This window comes from Zootoca vivipara, chromosome 9, assembly GCF_963506605.1.
Source record: "Zootoca vivipara chromosome 9, rZooViv1.1, whole genome shotgun sequence".
Lineage (NCBI taxonomy): Eukaryota > Metazoa > Chordata > Lepidosauria > Squamata > Lacertidae > Zootoca > Zootoca vivipara.
Window position 1 is genome coordinate 54,446,317 of NC_083284.1, and position 27,391 is coordinate 54,473,707.

General features: G+C 44.2%; 1 protein-coding gene across 1 annotated transcript; it reads right to left on the reverse strand.

Annotated features, from left to right (window-relative positions):
• Positions 1-26,682, reverse strand: USP46 (ubiquitin specific peptidase 46). The gene is made up of 9 exons (XM_035112349.2): positions 26,032-26,682; positions 16,962-17,042; positions 16,473-16,686; positions 15,090-15,319; positions 11,421-11,497; positions 6,492-6,575; positions 5,916-6,113; positions 4,211-4,289; positions 1-2,525 (listed from the first exon to the last, which is right to left on the reverse strand). The coding sequence occupies exons 1-9, from the start codon at positions 26,065-26,067 to the stop codon at positions 2,424-2,426; spliced, it is 1,101 nt and encodes a 366-aa protein (XP_034968240.1). The 5' UTR covers positions 26,068-26,682; the 3' UTR covers positions 1-2,423.
• Between the last annotated feature and the right edge of the window lie 709 nt (positions 26,683-27,391).

The window sequence follows — 27,391 nt, forward strand, 5'->3', positions numbered from 1 at the left end:
CACAAGAAAGATTTTCATTCCCAGATGGAAAACCAAGATGCAAGTTCCAACAGTGTTGAATTATGGCAAAATAAGCAGCACAGCAGTAAAACTGTAATTAGATCTCTATTCAGAAAGTACTAAAAGGGGCTCTTTCCTAATAAATACATGCATATTTTTTAAAAAAATAGAAAAAAATGATGTATATCTCTTCTGGAGTTTTCTCACTTGAAGTCATACTCAGATCTGCACAAATCCAGGATATATGTCAGCATGAAGTAGCTTTTGCACAATTCATTTATTGTATTCCTATTAGTTTCTTGTATTGTAAACGTGAATATCTTGCAGGATATTTATTTGCCTTTTATTTTGATTGAAGACCATGCACTGCACCTTAACAAGTGTCAAGACAATCCAACTCTGCAATTTTAGATCCGTTAATTCCACAAAGTAGAGACTATTCCCATTCCTCTTTTGATATTTGCATTTAAACATGACTTATGCAGTAATATTTTTAAACAGCTATTGAATAGCTAGAGTGCATTTATCATAACTTAACAGGGAACACCTCAAAACATTCATATAGTCTTAAAACACAAATTCATGCTAGTAAATGCTCGTGGCTGTTGATGCTGTTAATTCCTGCAGGGCCAAATGCTCTTCATTAATACACAACAAGCAAAATGCCTGCTGAATACGATGAGCAAAAGAGCCGGAGATATTTGTATATTGCAGGTTCTACTGGTGGCATGCAGAGACACGCATTTCCTCAAATGGGAGTCTCACTCAGCACAACTTTGGCAACCCAATGTTTGGGCCAGGGAGCATGTTTGGTCACCACTGCATATCCTCGAGATGAGAGCAAAATCTGCCCTTCATCCCTGGGAAACTTTCTCTTGGATCAGCAGCTCTATAAGAGTTTTGCCAATTTGCACCACTTTTCTTTGTACTTAATGGGAGTTGTTGAAATTGGAGCAGGTCCTATTTACTTTAGGTTTCCGGCCTTTGTGACACTAGAGCGTGACAAACAGATTGAACCTAAAAACTGATTTTTATTACATATGGCTACAAATGTACATAACATCCTTGTGCAATGCCACGTAATTTGGCTCTCAGTGCAATCGGTGCTATCTGTTCAAGTCCAGAGCTCTGCATAATATGATGGATATTCACTTAAATCCAGGGGTTCTGATCTGCGTGTAGGATCTCTTATGTGCCCATGATGCATCCCCAAACACCAAGAAGAATGAGAATCTCCTCTTTGCACGGAGCTCTGCACCAAAATCCTATGGAGCTTTGGATCCTGGTCGCTATTGCTTAATTGGATTGTGCAACCAATGCTTGCTTGCATGCATGATACTCATATAGACATGTGCAAACTCAGGACAGCAAGGACATTTTGTGGTATTTCTTTGGGATAAAAGGATACTATCACTCATCACACAGCGAAAGTAACATGGAAGAACAACTCCCCCCCCTTTTCTTTTCAGTGCAAAATCTCCTAAAGCCTTTTACGGGGTGGGAATCCAAAGGGGCAGTTTGGCTGATCTGTGCTGTCACATGATAAACAGGAAGACTGGCGAAATTTGGTTCAAACAGGACTGAGCGACGTTGTGTTTTGTGGTTGCCAATTTGATATTGTTTAATGACCCAAAGCTTGAGGAGATCGGGAGATAATAGTTTTCTAGTTGAGGAGTACCATGTGACACAATCCACAATCCAAACAGAATGAGGATCCATGAATATGAGTTACATTTCAGTAGGTATCTAAAGCAGCAATTTCCCAAGTGTTCCCAACTTAAGAGAACACTTTTCACATTGATTGCTCTGCCTAGGAACCCTTGTGCATTTGCCAGAGTTCTTGCAAAAGAGTAGGGTATTCTAGGCTGCACATTTCATTTGGAGTGTTGGCTAGGTTTCCTGGGGCTCACTACTGGCCTGTGTGAACGGTGAGAGTGCCTCCTAGGACACAGCCCAGCTGCCCTTTACAGATGAAGATTGGTAGCTGCAGGCAAGCTGCCATTAAGGAATGGGTGTCTACCATTACTATTGCATCTTCTCATTGAGGAACCCTTGATAGGCATCTCAGGAATCCCAAGGTTCCTCAAAACATGGTCTGAAAACCACTAGCCTAAAGGAATGGTTCTTTAGAAACAGACAACAAATGGTCCTTAGTGCGTGGTGCAAACATCTAGGCCACATTATAGCTGAGTTCAGCAGGATTCAACAAATGAACACGAGCTGTATAAATTTGTTCTTGCAGTAGTTAATGAGAATCAGACTAAAGAAAAAAGATCTTCCAGTCAAAGGCGGAGAGTCTTTGTTCACAATTTCGGCATGAGCTTATCACTGTCACACTGTATTGGATTAGTCTACACGGAAGTCAGTTAACAGTGTTGGTCAGTTTCTCCTCTCGGGGTGGAAAAAGTCAGCGTCTTCCCAAGTCACTCTCTTGACTGATAAAATAAAATATATCCAGATTCTGAATTTTTTGATATATCAGAGGTCAGACCATAAAATTCTTCAATAGCCTGCGCATCGATTTTCTGCAAAGGTAAAACAATCAAAATGTTAACGGAGAAAAATTAAGGAAATGGATGTAACAATATCAAAACAAATAGGATTTGCCCAAGGGAAATTTCTGTTAGAAATTTAGACAAGATGGCAAAATGGTTGTCCAGCTCCTTCCAAACTCTCAATTTATGCAACACTTAGGAGATAAACCTACCTTTAAAATACACAGAAGCTGGTAAGTTACTGCAATAGCTTCAGACAGCTGAGATCTTTCTCCTGTTTGTGGTTGGAGTGACTTGCAGTACAAACTTTTGGAGGGCATGCTTATTTTGCATTGTCCAATTGAGAAAGAACATCAATTAAATTTTTTCCATCCAAGTCCCCTCTATCCTTTATAATAAAGTGCAAGTGTCTCTGCGTCCAGTCCCTGTGTCCGTGAGATTGCGCTACTGCGCATGTGCCCCGCGGACAGCCGTTGGGACTTGGAGCGCAAAGACTTCGGACGGCCGGGCGGAACTGTTGCAGCGGTGGGTGTGCGCAGGCACGCGGCGGGATGCGCTCTGCGCATGTCCCCGAGGTTGCTAGAGCAACAGGTCTGTTCTAGCACCCGTTAATTTAACGGGCTTCATGATACTAGTCTTCATATAAAGACCCTTTGTTCAACTTATTACTGACTACAATTTCTTTGGTGAGCAAGTGCCTCTAATCCTTTCAGCAAGACAATGAGCAGGTAGGCTATGTGATACAACTGGGTATACAAACATACACCAAGCAAGTCCAGATAGCTAAAGGCCTAGGTAATCCTAGCTGCCTTCAGGTTTCAGACACTTGGTTCAAATATATTTTGCATCCTGTCACAGCAGGGCCCTTCTGTATTAACCATCATTTTTATTTTTCAAATCTATCATGTGCCCTTTACTCCCAAGTTTGTGGGAGATTTTATTTATTTATTCAAAAATATTTATAGACCAAGCCCTCCATATAAAATATTAGGCTTGTGTACAGGAAAATAAGCAACAAAACATAAAATACCATATACACAATATAAAATAATCATACAAATGACTGGCTCATCTTGAAAAAGTTGGCATGAACAGGTCTTCAAGAAACATCGGGGAACAGGGCGGGGAAGAATCATTGTTTGCAATGATGTTCCATTTATGAAGCAGGTAACTGGTTATTATTCTACTTTTAATTTTTTCCCCATTTTATATTGGGCTGATTATGCTATATGCAACTAAAATTAGCTTGTGGGGGTCAGGAGAACCCCCCAGAACAGTGTGTGGAGGGAGGAGTGGGCTGGATCATTCAATCTGGCAAGCAAAAAAGCTTGTGCCAATGGAACAAATGCCAAGGTGCTACATTGAATTCCTTCCACCGTATATTGGAGAAATTCCGTATATCGAAGAAAATAGTTCTATCTCAGGGCTGCTGTACTCGTTTTTTATTGGTGGAGAGTTTTTTAAAGTAGGGAGAAAATTAAAAACGGAATCCTCTATCTACACCCGGAGGGGATTCCATCTATTCTGCCACCTTGCTCTGTTGCATATGTGAGATTAGGCTCCAATGAACACCTGAGGGTAATTAAAAAAATAGGATCCTTGCATACGTCCCATTGGTTTTGATGTTTTCCAGTATTGGGGGCTTGCTCTTATATGGCGGGGGGAGGAACTAACCTTCAAGCTATAAGCCACATCCCAGGAACAAGTATACTGACCTCTACAATGTCATCATCAAACAATAGCCAAAAGCCATGACTTTTCACAATGGTAATATAATGTCCACGATTAGGTCCACTAAAAGAAAAGAAACACCATTAAATAAATAAAAAAGAATAAGGACACAACTGAGTCAACCTTCTAGACATAAAAGTTGCATTCCCTGCAACTATAATTCTCCCCTTCAGGGTATTGTCTATAAGATGTTAAGGCTTGGGTAATAATAATAATAATAATAATAATAATAATAATAATAATAATAATTTAATTTACAAGCTTCTATACACCTGCATACCTAGGTAGTACCCCAAATATGTAGAAACCACATTTTTGGGTGCAGAAATCCTTATTTTTAGGTGGTCCTGTTTTGTTTCCAAACTGACGGGCACTCCTGAGTACTAAAGGCAATGGTTTTTTTCTGGGGGATGCAGGGGTACGCATACCCCTAAACATTTTGTGAATCTAAGTTTGGCCTCATTGAGGGGCAGTATTTCAATATGAGTAGGAATATGAGAGTACTGCTAAACATTTTTCAGAAAAAAGCACTGACTAAAGGAAATTATATTGCTTCTTCTGCACAGGATTTATTTTCTTTAATGAAGTATCAATCTTTACTGTGGTCAAAGCCCAGACAGCAGAATTTACTACATCAACTTATACTGCATCAGCACCAAGGGGCAGACACAGTAGATGAAATAAAAAATTCCCTTTAAACTTATTTGCATTAAAAATAGCACTCCCTCAGTTAAAATCTATGTTCCAGAGTTTCAAATCAGTACTCATTCATCGACCACCACTGTCACTGCAGCCTGTCTTATTCTCGTTGCCATAAAACAGAATTTCAAGACAGGCCTGGGGATATTCAGATCTTTGTCAGCAAGAAGGTACAGTCATACCATAAGTACGCTTCGGTTTGAGTACTTTCAGTTTAAGTACTCCGCGGACCCATCTGGAACGGATTAATCCACTTTCCCTTACTTTCAATGGGAAAGTTCGCTTCAGGTTAAGTACGCTTCAGGTTAAGTACGGACATCCAGAACCAATTACACTCATATTTCGGGTTATGTACGCTGCAGGTTGAGTACTCCGTGGACCTGTCTGGAACGGATTAATCCACTTTCCATTACCTTCAATGGGAAAGTTCGCTTCAGGTTAAGTACGCTTCAGTTTAAGTACCCCATGGACCGTCTGGAACGGATTAATCCACTTTCCATTACTTTCAATGGGAAAGTTCGCTTCAGTTTATGAACGCTTCAGTTTAAGTACTCCGCAGACCGTCTGGAACGGATTGATCCACTTTCCATTACTTTCAATGGGAAAGTTCGCTTCAGGTTAACTACGCTTCAGGTTAAGTACAGACTTCCGGAACCAATTGTGTACTTAAACCGAGGTACCACTGTATTTAACATAGGTTTCCTCTGAGTGGCTGGGTAGTTTCCTTAGCAACAGTTGAATTAGCTCCCTTCGGGTATCACGATGCAGAGGGCAATATAGAACATGCCAAATGGACTCAACCCCATCAGAATTACATGGACTGGGATGTCATGATATGTGCCCTCTAATAATGCTGAAGGGAGAACATTAAAGCGGGCTTTAGAAATTGCCCAAAGGTGTTCAGAATTGTCCAGCGCACTTAAACCATTTGCTGGATAGGATCTTTGGGGTTTGCGTAAGAGTTTATAAATGAAGGAGAATGCTGCTTACCTGCCACAATGAACTACTACTGCCACCAAGTCATACATGCGATCCAAGTTGATAGCATCCCCAGATGTGTTGAAGAGACGCAGCTCGAGAGGAAATACCACGCGGTAAGAGAGCTTGGTATACCGATGTAACTGCTCCATGTATTTAAATCTCTTCAGGTGCAATGCAAGGATCATTGGCAGCTTTTTAACCCTCATCCTATGAAGTCAAAATAATATCACTGGATAAGAACAGAACCTGTGCAGGGTTGTTGTTTTTTCTTCCAAAGGGGAAAAAGCAACCAGCAATTATTTGTTATAAAAGCTATTTTTTAAAACCTACAACAACAGCAACAGTGTAATACTTTAAATACGCACAAAAGGGAGTCCATGATATCCATAATAAAAATGTAAAATTAATAAGTGTCCATTCTATATATAAACAGGTCCCTATTCTTGATACGTTGTTTCCACATAGGCACACCTCTGTTATTGTTTTTTGCAGAACTGAAAGCAATAAGAATTCGTTTTATTTCAACCACTGCTTTAAAATTTATACTGGCCTCACTGGGACCAGGCCACAAGGTGCTTTGCTTACCTTTTCTGTGCCTCCTGTTTGCTGCAGCAAGTTTCACAGTAGTACTTTTGTTCGCTGCACAATGTTTCTGTGTTGCTGAAGTCTCTGAAAAATCAACGGAGGGAACAGCTCTTACCGTTTCATACTTCCCATCCCAAATTCCCCCCCCCCCCCCTGAGCTGGTTGCAAAAGATTGTACAGTTGCTTTACTGTAACTCAAACACAGTGGTCAGAGAGAATATACTTGCAGGATCGCCTTACTTGGGAACTGCTAAGGGCGCTGAGAATTGTTAGGAGGCTCCTAATCTTCTCACTGAGCTATGATTCTCAGAGTGCTTTCACTCTCAATCCCTCTTTCCAGAGAACTCTGGGAATTATAGTTTTGTGAGGGGAATAGGGGTCTCCCAACATCTCTGAGAACCCTTGACGCACTACAGTTCCCATAATTCTTTTAGGGAAAGCAGGATTCTTTAAAGTACTGTGTTGCTGCTTTAAATGTATAGTACAGATAGGCACTCATTCTGCTCTTCAAATTTTATTGAAGCGTGGTTTCCACAGGCATAAGAAATGCTTGTTTTACATTCAACAGATGACAGATTACTTCATTTTTGACCTAACTAAAATAAAAGATATTCCCACACGTCTAATTTCTGGATAAAAACTATACGTATAAACTATTCTCTTAGACAGAAATATGCTGGAGGTGTTGGTTTATTCAGGGGGCAAATGTTTTTCTAAGAAAGAAAAAATAGAGAGAGAGGTAAAACCGACAGAACCAGCTGTCCTCGTGGAAATAAAAATAATTGATATATAATTTATTGTGTTATTTTATGAATTCCTCTTTTAATGCCAGCACTGATGCCCAGAGGAAAAGAACTATGTTTGGAGGCTTAAACACAAAAGGGCTTTTTCAGCCAATGATAACTAAGAGGAAGTTGAGTTTACTGTAGTATTAAAGGGAAGTAAGACTAATTGAGCAATTGCCTCTGAAATAGCTCCCGTTTACTTATTTCTCTTTCCAGCTCAACACTGTTTATACAATTAAGGTCAAACAATGCAGTTTCTGTTCTCAAACATGGCAATTATAATTTCCAAAATACACTTGGGGAAACCTGCCAGCTAAAGGTTCATTTCCATTGCACATACGGGCAGACGTGATTTGATATCACTCTACGTTAAGAGCTCGTACTCTTACAAGGGGTTAAGTACAGTGAATCCAAAATCTTAATAAAGGTGAAAAGGTGAGCTTGCAAAGCAATTTGTAAATTTTAATAATTTGAAACAGTTATAAAAAACACATGAAACAGGAAAATGTACACATCTTGCCCACCAGAATGCATCACGTAAAAATAGAAGGGGCCATAACATTGAAGCGAAGATAACAGATCCATATCGTTGTCATTTATGCCATAGCATGTCTCCAAAAAAAGATGCAAGCACACCTGGAAGGCACTTCCTGTTTATCTAGGCATTTGATGGATGGATGATGCTGTTCCTGGCAACCTTGAAATTATTAGCTTTGAGGGTTTTTGACTCTTGTACATTTTTTTATATGATCTTGATTGGTAAAAACAGAAACAACAAAAAAACCACATTTTGGATTATTTTAAAAGTTTCAAATATTTTATTTTTGTTTATATTGTTTTGCTACTTTGGTGTTGGTTTTGCAGGGCCCATTTGGGAAGAAGGACAAGAGGGAAATTTAAGAAGTAAACAAGTGCCATTAACATTCACAAAGGTTATAAAATGATGCCATGCACTTTCCGGACCAAGCAGAAGGGAAGTCCCACGTAGAGTGCACTACAGTAGTCCAGTCCTGAAGTACTCTTCTGGGAATGCTTAGACTTTGATGAGTTTCCAGGATAAGGAAGACAAACAACGGTGGAAATGGTACTGAGAGTGCTTCTCTACATCCAGATTCCCACACAAAAATGGGACAACCGAGAACAGAATGTATGACCCACTAATCCAGTGGTGGAGAGCCTCAGACTCAGAGGCCAAATTCAGGTCTCCATGCATCCCATATGACTCTCCCCAGGCCACAGTCCCCCTTCAGCCACACCCTCCACCAGCTCTACTTCATCCCCTACTTGAGTGCTCTTGCTTGGATGGAATGTGTCCTTGAATTCAGACAATGCCCCTTGGTTGCCTGGATGGAGAACAATGGGGTGTGCGGGTTTGTGCAGAAACCAGCCTACAGCCCAAAGGTAAAGCTTCCATTCATCGCTTCTGTTACTTTTGTCTCTGGCCCCATCTTGCCCCTGAAAACTACAATGCCCAGAAGGGAATGTGGTCCATCTGAAAAACCCTCAGTGGGTTGCAAACACGATTGGGTGCCTTCAGCTTGTTTGATCACGAATTTTGCAGGCCTGTTCAAGTACAGTCATACCTTGGATCTCAAACGCCCTTGAACTCGTACGTTTTGGCTCCCGGGTGTCACAAACCCAGAAGTGATTGTTCTGGTTTGTGAGCATTCTTTTGGAACCTGAATGTCCAACAGGGCTTCCGCGGCTTCTGCAGGATCTTCCTGCAGCCAATCAGAAGCCACAATTTAGTTTTCGAACGTTTTGGAAGTTGAACGGACTTCTGGAATGGATTCCGTTTGACTTCCAAGGTACAACTGTATAAGCATTTGGGATAGAACTTGCGTCTCATGATGGGAAGCAGAAGAGAATGTGATCCCTTAGGTAAGAACTATGTTTCATGTAGATGGACTCATGCAGTCACCTGCCTAAAGAGCTGAAGCAATAAACCCAAGAGAGAATGCATGCATGCATGCGTGTGTGTGTCTGTGTGTGTACATGCACAGGCAGGCAAATACTTTGACTTCCAAGTATTGCTAAGTCTTGGACCCAACTGATAACAAGGCTCGAGCAGGTTCTGAACTCGGAAAGATGTGTTAAATTGCACTCTTAGTTCAGTGTGTTGTTGTTGTTTAGTCGTTTAGTCGTGTCCGACTCTTCGTGACCCCATGGACCATAGCACGCCAGGCACTCCTGTCTTGCACTGCCTCCCGTAGTTTGGTCAAACTCATGTTCGTAGCTTCGAGAACACTGTCCAACCATCTTGTCCTCTGTCGTCCCCTTCTCCTAGTGCCCTCAATCTTTCCCAACATCAGGGTCTTTTCCAAGGATTCTTCTCTTCTCATGAGGTGGCCAAAGTATTGGAGCCTCAGCTTCACGATCTGTCCTTCCAGGGAGCACTCAGGGCTGATTTCCTTAAGAATTGATAGGTTTGATCTTCTAGCAGTCCATGGGACTCTCAAGAGTCTCCTCCAGCACCATAATTCAAAAGCATCAATTCTTCGGCGATCAGCCTTCTTTATGGTCCAGCTCTCACTTCCATACATCACTACTGGGAAAACCATAGCTTTAACTATACGGACCTTTGTCGGCAAGGTGATGTCTCTGCTTTTTAAGATGCTGTCTAGGTTTGTCATTGCTTTTCTCCCAAGAAGCAGGCGTCTTTTAATTTCGTGACTGCTGTCACCATCTGCAGTGATCAAGGAGCCCAAGAAAGTAAAATCTCTCACTGCCTCCATTTCTTCCCCTTCTATTTGCCAGGAGGTGATGGGACCAGTGGCCATGATCTTGGTTTTTTTGATGTTGAGCTTCAGACCATATTTTGCGCTCTCCTCTTTCACCCTCATTAAAAGGTTCTTTAATTCCTCCTCACTTTCTGCCATCAAGGTTGTGTCATCTGCATATCTGAGGTTGTTGATATTTCTTCCGGCAATCTTAATTCCTGCTTGGGATTCATCTAGTCCAGCCTTTCGCATGATGAATTCTGCATATAAGTTAAATAAGCAGGGAGACAATATACAACCTTGTCGTACTCCTTTCCCAATTTTGAACCAATCAGTTGTTCCATATCCAGTTCTAACTGTAGCTTCTTGTCCCACATAGAGATTTCTCAGGAGATAGATGAGGTGATCAGGCACTCCCATTTCTTTAAGAACTTGCCATAGTTTGCTGTGGTCGACACAGTCAAAGGCTTTTGCATAGTCAATGAAGCAGAAGTAGACGTTTTTCTGGAACTCTCTAGCTTTCTCCATAATCCAGCGCATGTTTGCTATTTGGTCTCTGGTTCCTCTGCCCTTTCGAAATCCAGCTTGCACTTCTGGGAGTTCTCGGTCCACATACTGCCTAAGCCTGCCTTGTAGAATTTTAAGCATAACCTTGCTAGCGTGTGAAATGAGCGCAATTGTGCGGTAGTTGGAGCATTCTTTGGCACTGCCCTTCTTTGGAATTGGGATGTAGACTGATCTTCTCCAATCCTCTGGCCATTGCTGAGTTTTCCAAACTTGCTGGCATATTGGGTGTAGCACCTTAACAGCATCATCTTTTAAAATTTTAAATAGTTCAGCTGGAATATCATCACTTCCACTGGCTTTGTTAGTTCAGTGTAGCTCTGGTAAATCTCTCTGGTAAATCTCTCTGGTAAATCTCTCTGGTAAATCTAAATTCAAAGTTGTATTTAATTCAGTGGGACCTAATGGATGCTTAACAACTTCTTTCAGATGAACCGCTGTGATAAATAAAGTTTTCTAATACTTGGGATAAATGCTCCATATTATTCTTCAGTAAGCCCTTTGATTGACAGATGTTAGATTACTTTCCCAAGAAGTACATGTTATGCATGCGTGCACACCATTCTCAAGCTATTTGCTCCAGAGTAAATCTGCTGCCTTCAGTGGAACCTCCCTGGAGTAAGCAATTGAAAGATTGAAAAGCTGTAGTTTCTTCCTGAATATTCAATTGCAGCAGGATTGATTTATATTCCTACCTTCCAAAAAAAGTTCCATTTATATTTCTTGATTTGAATCATGCCATATCATGCCGTAACTCCCATGCTGCTCTTCCTTTCAAATCCCACTAATCTAAAATGATCAGATAGCAAAAACCTGCTCCCACTTTTTTTCAACACACATTTCTGCAGCTGCTCATTTACCTTAAGCAATGTGTAATCGATGTGTTCTGTTCCACATCAACAGAGAGATCGAGGAAATCTTCATCTTTGCTGCTAACCTGCAACAAAAATAGGAGGCAATAATATTTCTGAGCACTGCACAACCAACAGCTTGATAATAGACTAGCTGCACCAGCAAGCAAATGCCTCCCATTATGTCAGCACAACATCAAAACCTAGAAGAAGATGCCAACATTGCAGAAAGAATTAAGCAGTGGGGCAGCTGAGTAGACCAAAACAAGTTATTAAAAAGTTTAGGTTGAAGTTGTGAAGCTGAATGGTCCTGTCTTTGAAAGCAGTTTGGGAAAAGGAGGCATTTTAATCTCTTGCAGCTCTATGACGGGATACCTAAGCATGGTTTGTGTACTGAACTTCATATTTTGAGAGGCAGTCTGGAGCAGGTTCTGCCAACCTGGTGCTCTCTTGTGGTTTTGGACTACAACTTCCATCGACCCTAGCCAGTTTTCAAAGGCTTTTATACTGCTGTTCAGCAGTGGAATTTGCTACCAAGGAGTGTGGTGGAGTCTCCTTCTTTGGAGGTCTTTAAGCAGAGGCTTGACAGGCATATGTCAAGAATGCTTTGATGGTGTTTCCTGCTTGGCAGGGGGTTGGACTGGATGGCCCTTGTGGTCTCTTCCAACTCTATGATTCTAGGATGTTGGCCACAGGTTGTGAATACAGTATTGCAAATAGAAGACCAGCACCTTGAATTGAGCAGAAGAAGCCTGCAATATCAGTTGCATATGACCTTACTTCCCTGTGCCAGAGCAAACATTCTGTAGCAACTGCAGCTTCAGAGTTGTCCTCGGTGGTGCTCCCCAGTAAAGAGCAGTGCAATAATCAGTCCTATAAGTTATAAAACCACAATGAAATCCACCTTCTCCGAAAAGAGGAGTCTGCATAAACTCCAGCACTGCTGCTATGTGCTTATCCAGGAAAGGGCCAAGAATACCCTCCAACTCTGGACCTGATAAGTTAGAGAAATTCCTACCGCACCTCTCACAACCAATGCTCCAAAGACGCCCTCCAATACACTGGGGCTCCCTACCAGCCTCGCCTCCATTTTTCTGACCTCCCCTCCATTCCTTACCACAAGAACCAAATGTGACTTCTCTTGAGAGTTATTGCTGGGTGGATGGCAGAGCTATGGCTGTTTTAAAAGCCTCTCTTTTCAATTTCTCTGAGTTGTGAGTACTGTTATAAGTAGATCAGACCTAAATGTGGATCCCTGCTCTCTAGTGCCATCGCTTTGATCCAATTACAGATTCTCTTGCTCCTATTGTGAAGCGCTTTAAGAGATGCTTGTGTAACCATAATGCCGCTGGCATCAGCAAAACTATAGCCGCAGAAGTTTTGTTTTTGCTTTTGTTAAGATTGGGAATTAACTGTAGATACAGGCTCAACTGTTGGGAAGAGATTTGTGGGATGAAAGTTCTTCATTCCAGAGTTTGTCCTGCTGAAACCCATTATATGAGTCACTTTGAACATGGATATGAGAATAAAATCCCTTTTGTATGTTTGCTTATACTGCTGCCACTAGATCCTTCCCCCCCTGTTTGAAGGGGAGAAACAGATTGCTTCAAGCAACAAGCATTACTTGTCACAGGTAGCCACAGCAGAAATAATACCTTGTAACTACTTTATATTGAAAGATATTTGCCTATTTCAAGAAACTAATTATGGCAAAATCTCATAAATACAGTAATTATGTGTTGACACATGGAATCTGGATCCAGGGCTGTCTGTTTCTCACATAGTACCCTTTTAGCACAGCATGCAACTTAATCCAAAAAGCTAAACTGCGCAAAGAAGCATATTATCAATCTTAGTCAGGATTTACCTTGCCCCAAATCTGACAATGACAATTCAGATGATAAGTCATATTTCTGACTGTTTTTCAGGTTGAGGGGTAAGCCAGTCAACCTGGAAAAAGGGGCTGCTATCGGGCTCCACCTAAGAGGCCCAGATCCATCCAAATCTCAGCCCTCTTGTGAACCTCCCTGCCTCCTCGAAAACACATTCTGTTTCTCACCCTATTTCTAAGATATGAATAAGAGTGATTACTTCACAGTGAATATAAAAAAGGTCACAATGTCCTTTGACTTGCACACCGTTACATAAATGATCCTAATATACCCTCATCAAAAAGCTGAAGCACAAAACGGCACGATACGATATTAGCGATGCAATTATAAGAGATTGTCTTCATCTAATCCATTAATTACCAAATTGTTTTCCAGGGCACGCTAGTGTGCGACGACAGGCCCACTACTGAACGAGGAAAAAAAATTAATTAATTCCATCATTAGGGGCTCCGGGGAATCTGAACTACTCACTCAAAGTACTCTACTCATTCCCTTCCTGCATGAGTCACTGATTCAGCGGGACTTTAGCATAGTCAGATAATTCTGGCTTGCTATCTGAGGAAGGCACAAACAGGGCAGGACTTGAGGGCAGACGTTCAAGGACCACTCCACAGAATGAGCAGGGCGGCCCAGCAAACATAGCAGTGCCAGCTTACCGCATTTTGAAGTAATGCGCATTACCATCTACAAGATTATCTAAGCCAAGACAATTAAGTCTAAAATTATCTAACCGAACCACTGCCTCTGGGACACAGAAGGCTGCTTTGCATCGTGGAATGAAAGGGGGCAGGTGTGGGGTTCCCTCCCATGTAGCTTCAGCTACCGTCAAGAGCACACCCTGGGCTCTGTCTGTGCCCATCTCTGCCTTTCGGTTGTGAGGCTCATCCAGAACAGTGGCTGTCACAGAGGTGGGTTCTTTCAAGCTCTGGTAAGTCTTTCCCAGGGCCAAGCTTGTTCTGCTGGAACTCTGCATTTAGAGTGTCCAACAGTGGCTCTCTTCACACACCCCAATTTGGACTGGGGCTGCAATGCTGGGAAAATGGGTCTAATCCTTCCCCCACCCTGCACCACAGCCTTGATCCAGACGGCCCCCCCGCCAAATTTCCATTAGTGACAGAAGTGAAAACCTGGGGCCTTAACAATGAATTAGCAGTTTGTGTGATGAGGTCATCTGGATTGGTGCGTTAGTGTTAGACCATGGTTTCCCAAACTTGAGTCTCCAGCTGATTTTGGACTACAGTTCCCATCATCCCCGACTACTGGTCCTGATAGCTAGGGATGATGGGATTTGTGGTCCAAAAACAGCTGGAGAGCCAAGTTTGGGAAACCCACTGCCATTCAGTGCAGACAATATTGAACTAGATCAGGCATCCCCAAACTTCAGCCCTCCAGATGTTTTGGACTACAATTCCCATCTTCCCCGACCACTGGTCCTGTTAGCTAGGGATCATGGGAGTTGTAGGCCAAAACATCTGGAGGGCCGCAGTTTGGGGATCCCTGAACTAGATGGTCGGACTCAGTATAATGCAGCTTCCCATATTTGTATGTAAAGAGACAAGGTTGGGGAATAATTTGTCCTTGTCTAAGGAAGATTCAACACCAGGTTTGGGGGGGGGGGTATTAACCAAAGTTATCCAAAGCCCCAAATAAATATACATAGACAATTTACTCCATAGAAACACTCATATTTCTTCAACAGCTTCATAAAGCAACATATTTAGCTCCACAAGCTGTTATAAAGTAATCTAACTATTTTCAAGAAAACACCAACATGCCCAGTGCTTACAGTTTCACAGTTCAAGCATCTCGTTTCATTAGTCAGCGTTCCCTGAAAAATCTCATGCACCCAGGTGAGTTCTTGCTTGTTGTTCTCTTCCGCTTCGTTCATGTTGCCGTTTTTCAGTTTGCCGTTTTGCTTTTCCTGCTTCTTCTCCTCTTGCAGAATGTCAGCGACGGTATTCAGTAAGTAGTTTAAAAATTCATGGGCATCTTGTTGCATGTAGTTGTCAAAGAGATCTGTAAAAACAAACAAACCAGGAGGATGGCATATATTTTCATGGCTTCTGGCATTGTGGCTGGAGTCTGGGGTCAGTGCTGTTGGGCAACTGCCAATAATAATAATAATAATAATAATAATAATAATAATAATAATAATAATTTATTATTTATACCCCACCCATCTGGCCGGGTTCCCCCAGCCACTCTGGGCGGCTTCCAACAAAACATTAAAATACAGAAATCAAACATTAAAAGCTTCCCTAAACAGGGCTGCCTTGAGATGTCTTCTAAAGGTCTGGTAATTGTTGTTCTCTTTGACCTCTGGTGGGAGGGCATTCCACAGGGTGGGTGCCACTACCGAGAAGGCCCTCTGCCTGGTTCCCTGTAACTTGGCTTCTCGTAGCGAGGGAACCTCCAAGGGCCTATACCTTAGGAGAGGCCAACAGCACTGACCTCCAACCATGGGGGAGGGCCCCACCTGTCGTTTCCCTTGGTGGTTATTTCTGCCTCTTTCCCCTCACTCACCTTCTGTCTCTGGTGTGGCAGGGAGAATCTGGGCCCAGCAAGACTGCCCAGGGAGAGCACACAAGCAAGCAAGGAGGAACCCTTGAAGGAACAGCCACCTCACCCTCTGAATTGCATCTCCCCCTCTTTCTCTGAGGCTCTGAGCAGTGCAGCAAGGAAGACTGAGCAGCCCCCACTGCCTAGAGAGAACTCTAGTACGGTCACACCTTGGTTTTCAAACAGCTTTCTTCTCGAACATTTTGGCTCCCGAACGTCACAGACTGTTTGCGAACACAGACGGTTTGCGAACTATTTTTGGAAGCTAAACATCCGATGGGGCTTCCAGTTGACTGCAGGAGCTTCTGAATGCTTTGAAAGTCAAAGGGACTTCCAGAACGGATTCTGTTTGACTTCCAAGTTACGACTGTTCTAACTTCTGCCTGTCCTCAACAGGGAAGAATTGGGCCTCACAGCTACTGTCTCTACTCCCTTCTCTGGACTCTGTCTCGAGGCGACGCAAAGGATTGAACAGCAGAACTGCCCAGAAAGCATAGGCATATCTGCGAGGACACCCACTCCTTCCTCCCTCCTCTCCTCTCTCGGCAGCCTTCCAGAATGGTTTGGAATCAGGGCCGCCGTCTGACAGGATGCGCGAGTCTATACTTGCCATTCTCCTTTCGTAACCTCGAGATGAACTTTTTGGGTGGAATCACTCCAACTTTCTTCTTCTGCGTGGCAATACTGTGGAAAAGGTCCGCCAGGCAAGTCAGGAGGTTTTCCTTCTTTTTCTGCTGGGCCTTGTAGGACAGCACATTTTCCCGAAAGGGCCGGCAGAAATATAGGGCTTGCAGGACGGAGTTACAGTAGCACGTGTTTCCAAACTGCAAAAGAAAAGTGGGGACGGGAGAGAGCGGACAATGAAGTGCAGCTAAGTGCAACATCCAATATCCTATCTCCCTTGCCTTGGTATTTTCTCCTTTCTGCTATCATCATCATCATCGGCCACGCACGTAAAGCTGAATGTGCACAAGTTAAATGCATGTAAGTTGCAGGCTTTCTGTATTCTACAACATGTAACTGATGTAGTAACCGAGGTGCGACAAGGCAAGTCATAAAATATGTTTTCGGAAACTGACACTGCAGCAGTAATACTTACATTGACCAGTCCAAAGTAGTGTTCATTGATTGGAAATTGCTCTGGCCCAATGTCTTTTTCCAGAGCAGAGGCATTGGTGCCCTAGGGAAAAGAAACAGGCAGTTATTTTAGTTCCAGGTTAAAATATGACACAAGTCTGAGAAATATCCTGAAAGGTTAGGTCACTTTCTGCTGCCCTCCCCCAAAGCTGTGGCAAATGGATTGTCTGAAGTGTTTTAGACATTTCCCAATACTTACAGCCAAAGTGCCACTCAGCCAATGACATGAGGCTGCCATGAACTCTCTGAAAACCGAACATCCCATTGAAAATGCTTGTTAAGAGAAAAAGGCTGCTATCCAGCATGCCGAGAAGCATATGCAAGCCCCATTGATTTTAAATTGGAAACAGAGCACAGGATCCATTCTTTCCAACACATGACATGGGAATGGATTGCCAAAGAAATCTCTCACTCTGCATCCATTAACCTGTCATCATCTGGTTCCCAGACAGAGCAATATACAAAAAATAAACAGGCCCTCCCCAGGGTTTTTTTGATGTTACTTGATTTCATCCATTTCTGCAAACTAATCTAACATTTCCTTATCAGCCCTTCTATTTGCTTGATTTGCAGGGGTTGGGAGAGAGGCAATGTTTTTCTCTCGCTTGGATGAATGCAGCGACTCTGATTTTCCCCAGTAAAATAAATGCTTTCTGAGAGCTGGAACGGCTGAATGAAAATCAGAAGAGATAATTGTGGAGAGCTTGTAGGCTTGAAATGTAAATCAACTTGCTTGCAGTTGGCAGCTAGTAATAAAACTCACAATCATTTGGGTTTGATTCTTTTTTAAAGTTTCATGTGCCGGAACACTTTCCTTATTTTTGAACCTTAGGCTGCAGATGTTTTTGCATATCCCATCCCAGCCGTTCCCATTGAAAACAAAGGGCTGTATTGAATTTCGTCAGGCACACAGAACATCTCAGTTCCCCAAGACACCTGAGCCTTTCCTGAAGAGGGCAAAGGAAAGGCAGACAATCCATTGTGGGTGACTCCAGTTGCCCAGGAGCTGAGCTACTATGAATGTGTATTTCAAATTATATCATTTGCATCCCAGGGAGGATCAGGTGAAAGGAATTTTTTTATCCAACACATCCATCATGCTGCCATCAGCCCTGACAAAGGAAAAGCATTCCCAGAGTCCAGTTGACCTAACTTTCCATTGCTGCAAAGTGTACCAGGATTACTGATTTTGAAAGGGTCGATCTATGACACAAAACTTTCAATGGGACCGCACCTTTCGGGGTTAACACCAGATTTGGGGGAGGTTCAGCGGGACTGCAAATGCACCTGAGGGAAGAGATTAAGATCGCCTTCCCTAAACACACCATGGTCAGGCAACCTTGCAGCTTAAAGAATAAAAGACATGCATATGGAATGCATTGCTTATACCCATTTAGGATTACATGTAGTGTCAGGGGGACTCCCTACAGGGAACCTCCCCCTCCCTCCTCCCCCCTCATCTTGACCATCACTTCACCCAGCGACAGCATGAGCAGCGAGTCAGGAGGAGGGAATGAGGAATGGAGCGGAATGGAGAGAGGGCTCAGTGAGGCGTCTGAGCCCTGGCAATGCTATGGGGAACAGAGCGTGCGGGAGGGGCTCAGAGACGCATCAGAGCCTTGGCACCGCTCTGGTTGAGGGTCAGCCGATGAGGGGCTCAGTGAGACGCCGAAGCCCAGGCGCCGCCCCAGCCAGCAAGAGGGGAGACCTCTCCTTCGGGCGCCCGAATTGAGGCACGCGCCCACACGTAGGGCGAAGGGGTGGCGTTTTGGGGTGCCCAGGCTTTTATGCTGGCTAAAAAGCAGGCGGAAGCCATTGCCGGGTTCTGAATCGAACTAGGTGGTCATGTTTTCTGTTATCTCTGCACTGTAAATAGTATGCACAATAAAACTCTTAAAGACAGTGGAGCGCCTTTACTCGAGATTAGCCGCAACAACCCCCTGACATGTAGTTTGGTCTCTATACATAGGGATGGGCCTGAAGAGTTCAGAAGGAGAATTCCGTAGCTCAGGTGTGGAGCAACAAAACTTCATACAAAATTGTATTTGTCATTTTGCAGCAGCTGTACTGGCTTCTTGTTATTTATTGCACCGAATTTATGGTGTTGTTGGTACCCTATAAAGTTCTTTGTGGTCTAGATTCCTGTGTCTCTTAGCAAGTGTCTACCAGCACTGGAAATATTTCTTTTTATGCAAGAGGGCTTGAAAGTATAGGATACTTTATGCACACGCCTTGTGGCTGCTGTGTAGCTTGTACACTGCTTTTACTAGCTTGTAAACCATCTGACAGATTCATGTCTTAAAATAAACCATTTCACAGAGACCCTCTTCTCTCACTGATGTCATTTGCTAACTTGCTAAATACAGAGATGTAGGTCAGGTCCTCTTCTCCCACTTTTGTGATCTCTCTTACAATTGTGAGTGGCTGCTTTTCTGCCCCTGCAGCTACTTGTCATTCTATTCCCTTGTTGAGGTTTGCATTGTCAGTTTCTATTTGTTTTTGAAGTTTTCATATTCTCTCTCTCTCTCTCTCTCTAACACACACACACACAGTTTGTGTACACATGCCTACACTCATTCTCCAGCAGTTTATTCATTAGTCATGTGTTTTCAAAAATTTCTCTCTTTGGCTGATTGACATCCAATGGGCTTTTAAAATGGGTTGTGGGGGGGGGGGTTATTGGGTTGTTTTTGTTTTTATTATATATTTTGCATTTTTAATATTGTGTTTTTATGTTGTAACTGCCCTGAGACCTGCAGGATAGGGCAGTATACAAATTTAGTAAATAATAATAATAATTGCAGTGTAGATGTATATTGCAAGGAATCAATTTTTTGCTCCTCTCCTGCTTCTGAACAGGCTTGCTTTTTCCAGACCTATAGACTGCACCTATAACTCTGCCCTTGGTGCTCAAGTACTGTAGTCCACTCATTCAGTTTCTTTTTCTACAAAAAAAACTAGCATCGTGCTTGCTGCTAGGAGCTACCACTATCAACCCTGTAACTGCAAAATTCTAAAACTTTGAGGTGCAGCTGCCAGGCTTTTTATGCATCCAAAAATCAGGGCATACACTTTTCAAAGATGGGGTAATAATAATAATAATAATAATAATAATAATAATATATGAAAAATAATGCCCAGAAGTATACAACACAGAATCACAATCATTAGAGGGATTTATTCAAGTCACAGATTCTCATTGCAGGGATTGACAAGCATTGGAAACAAATTGGCATCTCAAGTTGCTATAATGTGTGCAACAGCATCAGGAGCTATTATGACATGTTGAAATTTGGCACTGAACTCAAAACAGATAATTTTAGCTATTGTTCAGAATCCCAGGGAGGACTGAAGTGTGGGAAGAAGAGCCAGATTACTGCAGGTGGAGAAGATTATATATGGCAGCAATCACTCTCTCTTTTTCCTTTTCTCTCTCTCTCTCATTCTCTCTCTCTGCAGCTGAACTGCAGCAACCGCTTAACTTATAGAATCTGAAGCTGCTGAACTGGAAGATTATGAGTGATGCAGAGAAATGTGCTGCAGAGGATCTGGGAAACAAGTCACAACACACCACAAGAACATCAGAAAAGCCCTGCCGGATCATAGAATTGCAGAGTTGGACGGGACCTCAAGGGCCATCTAGTCCAACCCAAAAAGCACATCTAGTCCAGAATCCCACAGTGGCCAACAGAGCAATAGTTCTCTCCCACTGTTGCTCCCAGTTGTTCCCATCAGCTGGTATCCAGTGGCATGCAATCTCCAAACTCAAGGGTTCCATATAACTATCATCCAGGGCCAACCCTACCATTAGGCAGAATAAGGTGGCTGCCTCAGGTGGCAGATTCTGGAAGGCAGTGATAGGATTTTGGAAGGTAGAGCAGGCCTGCCCTTTGTCCCCTAAACTAACCTACCATCCTCAGGTGCAGTGGAAGACACTGGAGCATTGCTTTTATCAGACTTAGATTGCATGCACACCATACATTTAAAATGCTCCCTCCCCACAAAAAAAACAAAAAACTTCCTAGGAACTGTAGTTTAAGGGTGCTAGGAATTACAGATCTCTGAGGGGTAAACTACAGTTTCCAGGATTTGGGGTGTGTGCTTTAAATGGATGGTGTCTACACATTGTCTCTCAAGACAGATGGATGCCAACAGCACATCCTAAAATTCAATTGTCAGACTGATCAGTTTCTGCACATAGAACGAGCAGGGACAGAACCTTGTCCTCCACTTCAGACATCACCAACATGCAAGGGATCACCCTTGCCATCATGACTAGAAATCGTGGAAAGAGATTCCACAATTGCCACCCAACTGCTTCTTGGTTTTCCTTCTAAGAAGTTTGCAGACAAAGCTTACGTGAGTTTGGACTAATCTACAGTTTGGACTAATCTACAGTTTGGACTAATCTACTAGAGCGCTAGCACCAGTATGCTAACTCTTCCTCAAGCCGGAAACATTTTCAGCAAGTTATCACTTGACCTAGCCACAAGATTCAAAGATATCAAAAGTAAATACAAATAAGTTTGAGCGAGTATTTCTAAAGCTGGCACCAAACACCAGGTCTGGCTGCTGTACTTGGGAGAGGCCTATCTTTGTCCTTTTTCTTTTCCCAACTACTTCAAAATCTGGACTCCCAAAGGAACCTAGAATGAATTTAAATGGCTCAGGGCTTCCCTGTCTCCTTTATCCAGTTGGTGACATCTTTGGGCATGCAATGAGGCCAGAGGTCTCCCCATATATTGTGCACATCTTAGCCTGGGTCCAGGGGTGTGGTTCCTGTCCGAAGCCCAGGTATGGGCTAGGCTAGGGCCATGCCACGACCCCATCAGGGACCCTGGGGGGGGGCTCGCAATTGATGTACACAATTGACCCTTATGAGACTACCTGCGTGATGGGCAGGAATCAGATAGAGTCGGTTCAGTTCCAATGCCTAAGCCAAACCCGCTCACATCTGTAACCAATAAAGTTGTGGCCTAATTTATCCCATTAACCCAAAACATTGGTGTCCGTGTGTTTCATTAGCTAAGGAATTGGGGGGGGGGGGCTCGGGGCCTCGCCATGCAAATTGACATGTCCCTGAGTCACAAGAGGAACTATTTTTTCTTTCTTTCTTTTTTGTCTTTCAGCTTTGTATTTAAAAATAAACCCCAAAGCCCTCACGACCTTGCTATCTGCTTTCTAATGATCCATCTAGTTGTGCCCAGCCACAAAATGTTGTTGCTTTGACTCAGGATGAAGGTCTAGGCTTTAAAGTTGCATTTCTGAGCCATTGGGGGGCACTTTCTCTGGGAAAATGCATATTTTACTGCTGAATCAGAGCAAACAGCAATCAGGTTCAACTGCTCAGACATGAAGCTCTCACAGACCTGTGCCTGGAAAGCATTGTGCAAAAGAAAGTCTGGATGAGCCCCAATATCCTTGACATGAACAATCCTTTCTTTTTGGTTGGGGGGGGACACACCTCCTTTCTACTTAATATGCTGGGAAACAGATTTATTGATTTATCTGTCGGAATTACAAGCTTCATCCTTATATACCCAAAAGTGTTCGAATCAATTCTGCCATCTCAGGACCGGTATAAATGCTCTCCATCATGAGGATTCGCTCTTGTAAAAATGATAATCTTCAGGCAGCCAATGGTAACTAAACAAGGATCCTTCTGGTCGCTCTGACAAAGCAAATTCGATATGTCTAATTCCCCAGCGTTAATTCTCAATTTACAGTATTCATTTCAGGTGCACATGATAACATAATGTTTCCAAGTGAAAGAAAACAAAAATCAATAGCAGAGTCCAGGATTCTTTCCTCCCAGTCAAAACATGGTTTCTTAAATATGTAGTATCGCTTATTCCAGGAATTCTCAACCTTTTTAGCTGGGTGTGACTGGGGACCAGGGCACAATTCCCTGTAGGGCTGTTTCTGGCAATGGAGGCAACTGAGAAAACTCGCTTCAACAAAGTATTGGCAAGAAAGAGGAGGGGATCGTGCTCAGGACTCTCAAATAGCCTTGCAAGTGACCCCAGGAGAGTCAAGACCCCACAGGCTGAGAGGTGCATTATGCTATAGGAAGGCTCCATTGGCCAACACTGATGAACAGTGCATATGACATCATCAGCAAGGGACATGCAGGCTCACCGCAAGGAGGGAATATAGTGACTGTAACTAGCTGCTCTTGCAAGAACCTGAAAATAAGGGGGGGATATACGTAAACTAAAACAGAAAGATGTTCTGAGGAATGGCTTCACATATTGTACTTGGATACTTCCTTTTATTCTTAATATTTTTATTTATTAAATTTCTATACCGCCCTTCTTCCAACAACGCAGGGTGGTTTGCAATATACAAACACAAAAATACAAAACATAGAAATGAAAAGAGTACAGTCCAGTTTCAAATGCCATAGTCAAAGCCAATTTTCCCACCTCTCCTTAAATACAAGTTAATTTTTGCCACTAATGAAGCAAACATTTTGACTGAAGATTTTGGGGCCCTAAACAGGCAATCAAAAGCCCCAGCAGTCAGAATTGGCTCCCAGCATTATTTTTCTTTTTTATGTAATTTTATTTTACTTTTTATCCCAGGGATGGAGAAAACACAGACCCTTGGGACTTTCTCCAGGCTACAAATCCTCTCGAACCAAGCCCTTCACCAGCCTTCCTTGAATGCTTCTGCCTGTCTGGAATAGGTCCGTGTGCTTGTCTGGATGGAGGGCAATGAGGGATGTGGTGTACTGTACAAATATAAAAGCCATTGCTCTGCCCCATTTAGTCTCTGTTCCAACTCATCAAAGGCCATTGTTCTGTTGCGACACACACACAAAGCCTTCTCTCATGCCTGGGATGTTGTTATTGTTGTGCTTTGTTTTTTGTTTGTGGCAGGGGGGCAGTGGAGCCATGGAGCTTTTTGGAATTGAGGCTGAAACTGAGGATGGGGGAGGGGGACAAGAGCTTCCATGGGACCCAAACAGGTCTGATTTTTGTTTGCCCCAACAAAGAAATCCCAAGAATGTTTTTGCACTGCAAAAAAAACAGTGAGGAATTTCTCTGTGCCCCACCCCCTGTTTCAAGGAGGCTTCCTACCGCTTCAAAGGAAGAAAGGAGTCTCTGTTATCGCTCTTCCAACTACAGAATCATCAAACAGCACATGAAGGGAAGAGCAAAAAAAAACCCAAAACCACCCATGTTATGCTGACTGCCTTTTCACTAACACAGAAACGAATGTAAAAATTCCTTCAGTAGCACCTTAAAGACCAACTAAGTTTTTATTTTGGTATGAGCTTTCGTGTGCATGCACACTTCATCAGATACCATGTATGCACACGAAAGCTCAGTTCTGGCACCTCTCACTTGAGTGTCATTGCATAAGAGAACAAGGGAAGTGTTCATGGTGAGTTCTGGCCCTGAGGAACCACACAATGAGGGTTCCACAGAGCGGAAGAACGTTCCCCAAGCATCACCCTCTGTGAACGACCATCCAAGTGGGACCGGAACCACTGCAAAGTGGTGCCACCCACTCTAAGGCGGACTGCAACTCCAGAAGGAAACCATGGGCAATGGTATTGAAAGCCGGTAAGAGGTCAAGGAGAATTAACAAGGGCACATTTCTCCTGTCTCTCTCCTGACAAGAGCTCATCATACAGGGCGACCAAAGCAGTTTCAGTGCCAAAACGGGGCCTAAGCCCCAACTGAAATGAATTTAGAAAATCAGTTTCTTCCAAGAGTGCCTGGATCTCATCCGCGACCACCCGCTCAAGAACCTTGCCCAAGAAGGGGGGGGGGGTAAGCAACTGACGGGTACTCACTTAGATTTTCTGAGAGCAGGGACGGTTTCTTAAGGAGTGGTTTCTACCACTGCCTCTTTCCTGCAGGCCGGGACCACCCTAGCTATTGATGCCCTCCAGTCTAAGCATGTACACACTGGTACAGCAGGTAAGATCTAAGTACTGTAGTTGTTTTTCACACAATCTGTTCCCTACAGACACACAAGGAGATGACTCACTGGACCTAGTGACTTTTCACCCTTTGGTAAAAAAAACCACACTTATACCCACACCCTGCAAAATATTGCAATTCATTAAAGAGATACTACTGTACTGTACAAGTTTTCTCGCAACTAGTTTGCATTGTCTCTCCTCCACCCTTCAGATAAATAACACTTTTTTTATCACCTAGCTGCCAATTTACAAAGGAGAAAAACGTTTGGAAAATGTTGACACATTCCAGCAAGAAGTTTAATACAAAAACCTCATGGTTATCTAAATTTCTAGGCAAAGAAGAGCAAAACTGATCAAAGCCCTGCATCTAACTCCTGACTTATTCATTTCACTCAAAAGAGAGGCAGATTGAAGGCCACATCTCTTACCTTGGCTTATTCACAGAAGCTTAAACAACTCTCATTTGGACCAGTTCCTTTGGAGCACATGCTTCCTTGAGGGACTAGCACTGCCCAGGCGGAAATCACATGTTCATGTTTGAACCTGCCCAACATGTTTGCAGGCTGAAAAAATAATTCCTCCCTTGTTTCCAAAACCCAGTTATTCAGATCCCTGGCTCATCCGCACCTAACACTGTGCACCCGGTATTCTCCTGTGCAAAAAAAGCAACAATGTGCAAACTTTCAAGGACGCCCCCCTCCTCCCCACACATGGTTCGGATGCCCACCCCCAGCACCCCGCCCACCGGATCAGCAGAGAGATCGCCTGCATTTCCAGACTTCGGCAGCTTCCAAAATGGCCCCGATCCTGGGAATGATTACTCGGGAGTAAGTCCTACTGGGCGGCCCAGGATTGCAAGCCTGAAATTCTGGCAACCAATTCGGGGCGGGGGGGGGGGAGTGGAGCCTTGTCCTCTGCATACACCTTTCTGTGGATTCCGATCTCCCCATCTGGGTGGGTTGTAGGGAGTGGAGAGGCGGAAGTGTGTGTGTGTGTTGTGTGGGTGCGGGGGAGGATTGTGCTGCTCTCTCCCCCGCCTCCTCCCCCGCCCCGTGCCCCCCCCCGCCCCCAGCCAGGCCGAGCAAGTAATACTCACCATATTACAAATGGAGGCGATGTTTCTGACAGTCATGAGTCTAAAGGTTGCAGTGATCCCACACCGCCATCTTTATGAGGTGAAAACCGGAATGGTCATGGCTGGGGAGGATCGGGAAGAGGCCGGGAGGAGCAGGGAGAGGCGGCGGGGGGAGTGGAGAGAAACGGAAGCTCTGCCGAGGCGGGGGGGGAGGGGGAGGGGGAGGGAGAGATCGGCTGCTCAGCCTCGGGGCTCTGCAGGATCGGAGGCAGAGGGCACCCAACCACCTTTCCCTGCTCTGCCGGCTGATTCCGCCGCTCCCAGACCCGTCCAGGAGCCGCTGGGGGTGGCCGGGGTCTCCCTCTCAGCAGCAGCAGCAACGCGACATTTATGGGGGCGATCGGCTTTTCTCGTGGGCGCGCAGCCGCCACCAGGCGAGCGGGGCTCAGCGCGGATCAGCGGCGCTTGTTTCCAGCAGCTGGGACAGGCGCGATCTCAATCCCCCCGCTTTCCTTCCTCCTCCTCCTCCTCCTCCTCCTCCTCCTCCTCCTCCTCCTCCTTTCCCTTCTCCTCTTCCTCCGCCTCCGCCTCCTTCCCCCGCAGCGGGTGCTGTTGCTCCTCTTCCCTTCTCTCCATTGCAACGCAGCGCCCGGCGGTCAACTTTGACAGCGGCCGGGGAAGGGGAGGTCAGGGCAGGGTGAGTGGCGTTGCCACGAGCCAACCGCCCCTGGAAGGGGCCGCGCTGAGCAGCCAATGCCAGAGAGGCGGGAGGCGGGTTCCGGCAGCTACGGGTCAAAGGGGCACCAAGGCGTTGGGTGGGTGTTTCCCCCACCCCCACCATCAAAGAGTCAGGGATCTCGCCTTTATTTATTTATTTATTCATTCATTCATTCATTCATTTTTTAGGGCGCCAGGGCAAGATTGGGCCGGTGCCGGCTTCAGATCCTGCAGGAGGCCGGCAGAGCTGCACTCAGAAGGGCGACACTTGAGCACACGCGTCCATCAAGCGATAGGGAACACTTGATGCACGCGCGTGTGGGGAAACGTCGCCGTTTCGAGGGCTGGGAGGAGAGGATATTTCCTCTCCGCTGGAAGCTGCATCAACCCTCGCGCCGCCTCGGATGCAAATGCTTTCCAGGCGAATCAGTTCTCACATCCTTGGTGCAGCCAGTCAACTGTGCAGTGATCAAGTGCAGAGAGGGACCCAGTAAGGCATGCATGCATGTATTGTAAAGCAGACGTTTGCTTCTGGAGAAAGAAACATCATCTCCCTCGCTGACAAGGACAAGGGGGAGATGTTACTGATCCTGCTCTTCCACCACCAGTATCAATAGACATATAACCAAGGCCACACAGGAGGACAGGTGCCCAGTACGTTTTT

What these genes read in the sequence shown, in the direction of transcription:
- USP46 (XM_035112349.2), bottom strand. Translation starts at nt 26,067, where the DNA reads ATGACTGTCAGAAACATCGCCTCCATTTGTAATATG. An exon ending in AAACAGGAGGCACAGAAAAG is followed by an intron (nt 6,114 to 6,491) that starts GTAAGCAAAGCA and finishes TTGACTTCATAG; the next exon opens with GATGAGGGTTAAAAAGCTGC. An exon ending in GTAGTAGTTCATTGTGGCAG is followed by an intron (nt 4,290 to 5,915) that starts GTAAGCAGCATT and finishes CTTTTCTTTTAG; the next exon opens with TGGACCTAATCGTGGACATT.